Genomic DNA, 10,000 nt, shown 5'->3' with positions numbered 1-10,000 from the left:
CTCCTTCACTGGCTGGCTCACCATCTTGATTGTTGAGGATTTGTTGGTGTGGAAGAGAATACTCAGCAAAATCATTGTGGTGTCGCATACAGCCGTGTCAGTGCGACGGCGGTGCACCTTTTTTCCTCTGCTGTTCCACACACACACACACACACACAGTTCCACACGCACCAACACCCATTCACCGCGACCACCAGCCAGCCGGATAGTTGTCGACGATGGAGCTTGAGCTGCCGACCGTGAGCGCGGAGACGCGCGTGGAGCTGGATGTTGGAGGCGTGGTGTACCGCACCACGGTGCCAACGCTGACAACAGGCAGGGCCGATGGGAGCCGATTCGCAGCCACGTTTTCCAAGGAGGCTGCGGTGTACTCTGCCACGGGCGGGTACGCGTTCTTCATCGACCGAGACGGTGCCGCCTTCGAGCATGTGCTGCACTGGCTACGCACCGGCGTTGTGCGTGGCGCCGTCGCAGAACACCACAGCATGCGTGAGCGCGTGCAAGCCGAGGCAGAGTTTTTCAACCTGCCGGCGTTGACCGAAGCACTGGAGCAGCTGCGGCGGAAGCCACCACAGCTGTCCCAGACCCAGTTCATGCAACTGTACAACAGCGGCTTGGGCCAATCGTGCTCCACGACGAGCATCGTCTTCAACGGCCTCAACCTCTCTGGGTTGGACCTGGGTGACCTTGACTTGCGCGGCTGCAGTTTCGTGCGCTGCGACCTCACCAACACAAACCTGGGCAACAGCAACCTTTCCCAGGCCAAGCTTGTCGAGGCAACCCTCACCAATGCCACCCTCGCGGGCGCTTGTCTCGCCCACTCCAACCTTTCAAAGTGCAACCTCCGTGGCACTGACCTCCGAGGTGTGTGTGTGTGTGTGTGTGTGTGTGTGTGTGTGTGTGTGTGTGTGTGTGTGTGTGTGTGTGTGTGTGTGTGTGTGTGACAATGTGTGCGTGACAACCTGCGTGTTTGCCCCCCTCTCTATCATGCTGCTCTCCATCTTACGCTGAACCTTCCGCTCCTCGGTTTCAGGCGTCGATCTGACGCATGCCGACATGCGCGACTGCCAGCTGCAACGGGCAGACCTTCGAGACGCAACAGTGAAGAGCGCCATCATGCACGGCGCGGACCTGACCGGTGCCCGTGTGAGCAATGCCACCCTCAACTTTGGCAGCTGCAGCGCGTGCAAGAAAAAGAATACGATGGAAATGCACATGCAGAGGCAGCCACAGCAGCAGCAGCAGCAGCCGGGCCTTCATGGCGCAACGCTTGTTGATGCAGATTTGAGTTTTTCCACAATCATCGATGGCGACTTTGCCAACGCAAACCTGACAGGTATGCGCACGTCCATGCGTACGTGGGTCTGATTATCATTGCTTGCATGCACATAGTGTTGGTGTGTGCGTGTATATGCGTGTGCGTGTGTGTGCCTGTGTCTGTGCTCGAAATGGTGATTGTCACCGCAGCAGCGCTTGTGCCTCTTGCTTTCTCCATTCGCACCGCTCATGAAATCATCACACTGTACATGCGTCGTCAGGTGCAAACCTCAGCGCTGCGACGCTTCGGCAGTGCACGCTCAAAGCCGCCAACTTAACACGCGCACGACTGACCGGCGCAAGTGTCCAGCAGTCCACCATGACCGCGTGCACCTTCACGGACGCAGACCTCACGAGCGCCACCGTGAGGCAGTCAGACATGACGGGTGCCGTCTTGCAGAACGCCGTGTTTACCAACGCTACATTCCCCAACACGAAGCTCTGCGCCTGCGACCTCACCAACACCGATCTCTCTTCCTTCAGCCTCAAAGGTTGGGCGTGCATGTGCGTGTGTGCGTGTGTGCGTGTGTGCATGTGTGCGTGTGTGCGTGTGTAAGTGTGTACGTGTGTAAGTGTGTAAGTGTGTACGTACACGTGTGTGCGTGCGTGCATGTGTAAGTGTTTCAGAGAGTTAGTATTTTTTTGTTCTTTTGTCGCCTCCTGCTGCCAAGACAAGAGTCCATCTGTCTTCCTTTCCGAATGTCGACCTCTGCGCTTACACTCACGCAGCTCACCAAGAGCACGGACACCGGCACATTAACCCCCCTCTCTCTCCCTTTTCATCACTCGCTCACTGTCTAACTCACACACACACACACACACACACACACACTCACTTTCATTCTCACACACACACACACACACACACACACACACACACACACACACACACACACACACACACACACACACACACACACACACACACACACACACAAACACTTTCATTCTCACTCTCACACGCTCTCTGTGCCCCCCCCACCAGAAGCGGATCTGTCGCGTGCACTGCTGCCTCCCGTGTGCGCCGACATCAACTTCAGCGACTGCACGCTCGCTGGGTGCGACGTCAGCGGGTTTGACATGAGCAACTGCAACTTCGAGCGCGCGCGCCTGGACGACGCCGTCATGGTGGGAACCATTATGACACACGTCGACCTCCGCAGGGCTTCCTGCGCACGTGCAGACATGCGTGACGCCAATCTCTCCCACGCGACCATGGGCGACGCAACCTTCACCAACGCTGACATGACAGGTGCAGACCTGAGCGGCGCCGTGCTGCTGTCACCAAACGCGCGTGCGTCCAAGGGTACAGTTGAGGATGCATTTGAGAGCGCGTTCCCGACCCAGGAGAAGGGCGCTTTTAAGGGTGCAGTGTTGCGGGCGGTGCTGCTGCAAGGCGCCGATTTGCAGCACATCAACTTCAACCGCTGCGACCTCACAGGTCAGGCTTCGTGTGTACTTGCGTGTCGTGCTTTGTGTGTTTTGTGCTGTGTTCTGTGTCGTGTTGAGTTTTATGTGTGTGTATGTCGTGAGTTATGTGTGTGTGTGTTGCGGTGTGTTCCGTGCTTGCGTGTGCTTTGGCCTTTTGCGTGATGTGTGCTTGCGTGTGCTTTGCCCCTTTGCTTTGACCTTTTGCGTTATGTGCTTGTGCGTGTGTGTTTGTATGGACATTGGTGTACGCATGCTTCCCACACACTCTGTACTTCTCCCCACACCTAACTCTGTGTGTCTCGATGTCTCTGCGTGTTCACTATTGATGTGTCCCTCACTGTTGGTGGATGAATACCTCAACACCCCGTGGCCTCGACCGAACACCAGGCGCAAACCTGAGCAAGGCGAACATGCACGGTGCAAATCTGTGCAGGGCCAACCTGACACGCGCCAACCTAACAGGTGCCACTCTCACGCACGCGTACATGAAAATGGCGGTGGCGACAGAGGCGGACATGTCCGCAGCCGCGCTCGACCACGCCGACATGCACGCGTGCAATCTCGAGGGCGCTGTGCTCAGCGGCGCAAGCATCAAGGCCGCCAAGCTGACCAGCGCAAAGCTGAACGGTGCGGATTTGACCGCGTGCAATTTGGAGCAGGCAGCGCTGTCTGGCGCCAACCTGACGCGCGCCAACCTGACCGGTGCCACCGTGTCGCGTGTGAAGATCAGCGCCAAGACGGTCGTGGACGAGGCACAGCTGCCGGACGAGTGGCCGAAGGCGCCGACGATGAAGTCGTCCAAGCATGGACGGCGCGACAAGTATGGTGATACCTGGTACTTGGATGGCCCACCGCCATATTCGGCGTTTAACACACATGACAACGGCGTGCGCAACGTGCCAAGTTTTCGTGGATTAAACTGATGGCACCGCGTGTGTGCGAGTGTGGTGCGTGTTTGCCTGTGTGCGTCTGAATCTCTATGTGTTCGCGTGCGTTGTTTGCGTGTTTTCATCTTCATGTGTTTGCGTGTGCAATGTGCATAGCTGTGCTGCCTACTGTTCCTGACCACACACGATTCTTTCTGCGTGATAAACATCGTTTACATTGTATACATGCATGCATGCAAGCACGCGCGCGTGAGAGAAGAAAGCGAAGAAGACAGTGTTCGACTTGTTGGATGCGCGCTCGCATGTGAACGTTTGAACGAGGCAGCAAAGTCAGCAGCAAACGCAAAGCACTTGAATTCGAACACCTTGCACGCAAACGCGAAAACGAAACCAAGTGTGGGCGTGCGTGTGTGCGTGCGTGCGTGCGTGCAGAACTGCATGTGTGCGTGTGAACGTTCTCGCGTGAAATATGCAAACATGCATGCACACGCGCACGTATGCATGTGAGTCTGCACGTGTGTATGTGTATGTGTGTATGTATGTGAATGTGTATGTGTATGTATGTGAATGTGTATGTGTATGTATGTGAATGTGTATGTGAATGTATGTGTGTACTCTGAGTTCAGAGGGTGATGCCAAAGTCCTTGAGCTCCTGCTGTACGCGGTCAAGATACGTCTCGTCCGGGTACCCAAACGTCCCTGTGAAGTCCGTCTTGTGGTGGATCCCAGCCCTGCACGCAGCCGGGCGCAAGCGACGAAGAAATGGTGGGGGTGGGGGTGAGTCTGTACTTTCAAGCAAATGCCCATGTGGTAGACACACACACACACACACACACACACACACACACACACACACACACACACACACATGCACACACACATGCACACAGACAGACAGACAGACAGACACACACACACACACACAGACACACAGACACACACAGACATACCAGACGACGCGCATGCCGGCGTGCGGGCCAAGGGTGATGGAGTGGTTGACGGTGAACGTGTGGCGGTACTCAAACGCCCGCTGCAAGCCATAGTGCAGGGATGGCAGTGAGGGAAGAGCGTCAAGGGAAAGTCAAAACATTATCGCTCAAGTACGGTGTTGGTTTTACACACACAGACACACACAGACACACAGACACACAGACACACACACACACAGACGCCGACAGCGCACACCAGACCTTGAGGAGCTTGAAGACCTTGCGGCCCTTTGGCGTGTTTGGAAGATAGGCGACGCGGGAGGTGCCGGCAAAGCGGCGGCCAGGCTCCGGGTGGTGGTCCTCCTACACACACACACACACACACACACACACACACACACACACACACACACACACACACACACACACACACACACACCCACACCCACACACACACACGCATGGTCAAGGTGGAGGTGACAGCAGGGGGGAGGGATTGGAGTGCGTTGAGTGTGTATGCAAACGACGTCTGTCAACACACCCACCCACCCACACACACACACACACCCACACACACACACACACACACACACACACCTGTGTGCCGTGCGGGATGCTGTATGCAATCTCGATGGTCTCTGTGTCCGGGAAGCCCGGGAGGGACTGCGGGCGCAGAAACGCAAACATCTGGCCGCTGTGTACCGTGGCGGTGACAATGGTGGGAGGTGAAATGGTGAGGAGAACCGGTGAGAAGAATCACAAAGGGCAGACGCACACACACAGACACACAGACACACAGACACACAGACACACAGACACACAGACACACACACACACGGACGCACACAGACACATACACACACACACGGACACATACACACACACGCACACACACACGGACGCACACAGACACATACACACACACACACGCGCACCCACAGGTTTCCCTTCCCTCCCCCCCCACACACACACAAATGCAGCAAGGTTGTGCGTACTCTGGCATGTCGCCCATTGGGGGCTCGCCGTATGTGGTCGGGCAGACGGGGCACTTAAACGAGCGGCCCTTGATGCACATGGCAATGCAGCCGTCATGGAACATGTGCTTGCAGGGAAGGCGAATGGGATCACCAAACTCGTCATCGTCATCTTCATCAGTAGTGTCACCGCACCCTCCCGGCACCAGCGACGCCATGCACACGGGACACCGGTCGTCGCTCGCCGTCACGGGCTCCACAGCCACGTGCAGGGCAGCCAGCTTCTGCAGCGGTGTCAGGGACGCGTCAAACGCCCCGCCGTGCGTGTCCCGTCGCAGCGCGCGCGTCTGCACGGGAAACGCAACGCGGTGCTCTTCCGGATCACCGGCCACGTCCATGGTCGACGGGTCGTAGGTCACAGGCTTGGAGGAGCTCCCTGCCTCGCCATTGCTGGTGCCAGTACCGGTGTTGTTGTTGCTGCTGCCGGGCTTTGGGGCGGACGCGCTCGCCTTGGTCTTGCCATGCTTCTTGACTTTGCTCTTCTTGGGCGCACTCGACGCCAGCGACGACGACGACGAGGACGACGATGAGGGGGTCGATGAGGATGGCACGACCCCATCAGTGTGTGAGAACGATGGCTGTGCTGGCGCTGATGTGTTTGGTGCTGGTGCGTGTTGTGCGTGTGGTGCTGGTGCTGTCGAGGTGGATGAGGATGGCGCGTCCACCGTCGAAGGCTGAACAGGGATGTGCAAGTTGCTGCACGTGTCTTGTCCGTTTGTCGTGAGCTTCAGGATTTGGTATGTGTTTGTGTCGAGGACAGTCATGTTGTCGCAGTACACCATGTAGCGACCGGGGGTGTATCCATACGGCCCAAAATTAAGCCACACACTGGGCGCCCCCGTGAGTTGAATCGCGGCAGAGTTCTCCGGGCCAACGTACTCCAGCATCTGGTTCCTATCGATAAAGTACAGGGAGACGAGCGTGGAGGCCGCAGGGACGGGCCGCCTCCGAATAGCACGGACGTAACCCGTGTGTATGTTCTGCTGGGTAAACGCGCTGAAGTTCACCTTGTACGTGGGCGGCTTGTCCGAGTATATACCTTTGCACAGGAGAAGGTCCAGGTGCGCCGGGTTTCCCGGGTTTGCCAAATGCCGGCGAAACGCCGCCTCCAGATCCTCCTGCGTCTCCTCATCGTATCGGCTCCATTCGTTCGACCCATGCACGCCAATCATCACCTCCCACGAATACGGCAACGTGCTGCTCATGGTGCTGTGTGGGACGGTTCCGGCTTCTCCACTGGCAGCGCTGCGGTCCCTTCCTTGTCCTTCCAATGCCCCTCTCTGTGTTCTGCAGCATGCATGCACGCGACACAAATGTTGGTGGCTGTCCGCAGATGATCCGCGCATATGTGCGTGTCTGTGCGTTGCTGTAAATCTGCTCTCGTCACATGGACACAACACACAACACACACCACATGCATGCAGCCGGTAAACCCCTTTGCTCTCTCCTTGTGTTCACAGTGGGTGGTCTCTCCGGCTGAGTCACAACCACACTTACCACCACCACAGCCGTCAGCTCCAACGTGCGACTTTGGTGTGTGTCGATTGGTCTTGTCCTCGCTTGCTTGTATTGCTTTTTGTGCTTGTTTTGTGTCCTGCGTACCTTTCTTTGAGACCGCTGATCGCAAAGGTGACTGGGTCGAAGATAATTGATGGAAGATATCATCGAATTGTCGACGACAGCGCCAAACAGCAGACCAGCAAACGGCCGCCAAGCGATTCGAACAGTGGTGTGGTGTGGTGCTAACGGCCTTCCCTTCGCATGTCACCTCCTCCGTCGCCTTTGGCTCTTGTTGTGACTCGCTGTTGTGTTCGAGGGGTTGTGCTTTCCCTGCCCCACAACGGTTTTGGCTCTTCTGTTTTCCCTTGACACTCTTATCCTTTCCATCTCCCTCTTCTTTGTGTAGCTTGCCTCTCTTGGCTTGTGTGTGGTCATCCCTCTCCCCTGCTCAAGTAACGGCGGCGATGGAGGGACACCCGAGCTTCCGCACGCTGGAGGACCTGAAGAAACGGTTGCAGAACGTACAGCTGTCCCCAACAAAGGACAGCCGTGGCAGCAGCAGTGGAGAAAGCAACGGCAGCAGCAGTCGCAGAAGTCTGAGCAGAGAGCACGTGCTCACAGCATCAACGTCCACAGCACCAACAACGGCAACAACAACGTCCACAACAGCAACAGCAACAACAGCAACAACAACCGCTCACCACCGTCCACAATACCACCCTGGATCTCGTGGTGGTGATGGCGGTGATGGTGATGGCGAAAGTTCGATACTGGCATCGTTGACGCAGCTGCTGGGTGATCAGCACGACCACCCCCAGCCCAGCGCCACGCAAAGTGACCGCAGCAGTAAACAACAACAGCACAAGCAGCGCCAACAACAACAACAGCAGCAGCAACAGCAGCAGCAGCAGCATGAAAGCACGTCACAGCACAGCTCAACAGCTGCGTCGCCGTCTCGGAAGCAGGTTCGCTTTGACGATGAGAGCGTTACCGGCCACGAGGGAAACACAGCCGTTAAGCACAACAGAGGCAGCACCTCCTCGCGGATGAACGTGGAGACCCCGAAACTGGTGCCGGCAGCAGCTGCAACAATCAGCCCGCGTCGCGCGCACCACCTGTCATCGTCGCCCCTGGGCATCTCGCCGCTGCGCCAGTCGCTGGAGGCGTTGCAGCGCATGCACGCGGAGCAGCAATCCCGCTTTGCTCGGCTGCAGGCGCAGCACAGCACACAGATGCACGACGCGTCCTCGCTGCTCAGACCAAGCAGCCACGCGACTGCGGCCGACGCCTCGATTGCCGAGAGCGGGTATGCAGACACCACGCTTGAAGACAGTGAGGATGTTGTCAAGACCACCGCCGGCGAATGGGAGAGCAAGGTGTGTTGTGCGCGTGCAATATGCATGTGCGTGTGTGTGTGTGTGTGTGTGTGTGTGTGTGTGTGTGTGTGTGTGTGTGTGTGTGTGTGTGTGTGTGTGTGTTTTGGTGGGGGGGGGGTGCTACTCTGATTGCGATGAACGTTTGCACTTGCCCGTGATAATGGTGGTATCAATGCTCATAATTGAATCACGATTGTGTGATGCACGCACACCAACTCACTAACACGCACACTAACACGCATACACTGCACACACACACACACTAACACGCACACACTGCACACACTGCACACACTGCACACCTCTCCACCACAGTGTCAGGCCCTCGCTGCGCGTTTGCAGCGGCTCGAGCACGAGCTGTCGTCTGCGCGGTCGCGGGCGGCAACAGCGGAGGAGACGGCATCATCGGTCACTGCGCAGATGCACCGCCTCACCAGCAGGCTCGACCACGCCGCGCAGATGCTCGCAGGTCCAGCACCTGTTGTATGTGTGTGTGTGTGTGTGTGTGTGTGTGTGTGTGTGTGTGTGTGTGTGTGTGTGTGTGTGTGTGTGTGCACGTGTGTGGAACGAACCATACGTGTTGGTGACTTCCCAGTTCCCGTGGGAATGGCTTGCGAGGACTTTGTGTGCGGCTAACGTTTCAGTACCCAACTCCACCACCCTTACCTTGGTTCCTTCGCCCCACGTCTCGCGTGGCAACGGCTGGTGCAGAGAGCGAGCGGGAGCGTGCGCAGGCGGAGGAGGGGCTACAGGAGCTGTTTGCGTTTGAATCTGAACGGCAGCAGCTGCTGAGAGACATCATGGACGAGCTCTCCTTCTACAAGGTGTGGTTGGTGTGTTTGGTGTGGTGTGTGGTTTGAAGGGGAGGGGCTGGTTGTTGTGGTGTGTGGTTTTGTTTGTTTCAGTGAATGGTTGGGTCATGTTGTGCGTGCTGTACATGCTTTCATTGCGTTGCATTCACACACACATACATACACACCACCTGCAGGACAAGTCACAGCAGCTTGAGGGAAGTCTGATGCAATCACAACGCAGCCTGGAGACACTCACACAACAACAACAACAACAACAACAACAACAACAACAACAACAACAACAACAACAACAACAACAGCAGCAGCAGCAGCAGCAGCAGCACGAGAGTGTTGAGTTGCATCAGGTGCAACGGGCACGGGACCGGTGGCGCCGCGAGTGCGAAACGGCACAGGCCACCGTCGCCGAATTGGAGAAGAAGCTCGAGGCATCCGCCGAACGCATCAAGGACCTTCAAGGACAGGTGCGCCCCTGGACTCACGGCTGTGTGTGTGTGTGCGTGTGTGTGTGTGTGTGTGCGTGTGTGTGTGTGTGCGTGTGTGTGTGTGTGTGTGTGTGTGTGTGTGTGTGTGTGGTGGTGGGGGATTCTTGGCAGTTGTGGATTGGTGGTACTGGTGTTTTTACCGAGTTGCACTGACGCTGCATGCTCACACACACACACACACACACACACACACACACACACACACACACACACACACACACACACACAC

At 56.9% G+C, this 10,000-nt stretch overlaps 4 protein-coding genes across 4 annotated transcripts in view; 2 read left to right on the top strand and 2 right to left on the bottom strand.

Moving 5' to 3' along the window:
• PTSG_05354 (LSM domain-containing protein) overlaps window positions 1-75 on the bottom strand; it is a gene marked incomplete at its 5' end in the record, with an annotated part of 1,743 nt that extends 1,668 nt beyond the window's left edge. The window contains one exon of the mRNA XM_004993868.1: window positions 22-75. Coding sequence (XP_004993925.1) covers window positions 22-75 — 54 coding nt within the window. The remainder of the gene's footprint in view (window positions 1-21) is intronic.
• Window positions 76-83: 8 nt separating this feature from the next.
• Window positions 84-3,847, top strand: PTSG_05353 (pentapeptide repeat protein). Its single transcript, XM_004993867.1, has 5 exons — window positions 84-864; window positions 1,034-1,336; window positions 1,539-1,808; window positions 2,303-2,758; window positions 3,136-3,847. Exons 1-5 carry the CDS (start codon window positions 219-221, stop codon window positions 3,669-3,671), a joined length of 2,211 nt encoding a protein of 736 aa, XP_004993924.1. The 5' UTR covers window positions 84-218; the 3' UTR covers window positions 3,672-3,847.
• A 342-nt stretch (window positions 3,848-4,189) lies between these two features.
• PTSG_05352 (uncharacterized protein) lies at window positions 4,190-7,242 on the bottom strand. Its single transcript, XM_004993866.1, has 6 exons — window positions 7,096-7,242; window positions 5,560-6,885; window positions 5,162-5,258; window positions 4,826-4,927; window positions 4,586-4,665; window positions 4,190-4,366 (listed from the first exon to the last, which is right to left on the bottom strand). The coding sequence occupies exons 2-6, from the start codon at window positions 6,801-6,803 to the stop codon at window positions 4,258-4,260; spliced, it is 1,632 nt and encodes a 543-aa protein (XP_004993923.1). The 5' UTR covers window positions 6,804-6,885; window positions 7,096-7,242; the 3' UTR covers window positions 4,190-4,257.
• Window positions 7,214-10,000, top strand: part of PTSG_12300 (uncharacterized protein) — a gene marked incomplete at its 3' end in the record, with an annotated part of 5,235 nt that continues 2,448 nt past the window's right edge. The window contains exons 1-4 of the mRNA XM_004993865.1: window positions 7,214-8,474; window positions 8,790-8,943; window positions 9,186-9,298; window positions 9,463-9,750. Of these exons, the coding sequence (XP_004993922.1) occupies window positions 7,563-8,474; window positions 8,790-8,943; window positions 9,186-9,298; window positions 9,463-9,750 (1,467 nt within the window). The 5' untranslated portion in view covers window positions 7,214-7,562. The remainder of the gene's footprint in view (window positions 8,475-8,789; window positions 8,944-9,185; window positions 9,299-9,462; window positions 9,751-10,000) is intronic.

This window comes from Salpingoeca rosetta (assembly GCF_000188695.1).
Source record: "Salpingoeca rosetta unplaced genomic scaffold supercont1.12, whole genome shotgun sequence".
Taxonomy (NCBI): Eukaryota; class Choanoflagellata; order Craspedida; family Salpingoecidae; genus Salpingoeca; species Salpingoeca rosetta.
Note: the sequence above shows the minus strand (reverse complement) of the source record. Positions and strands in the feature narration are given on the sequence as shown.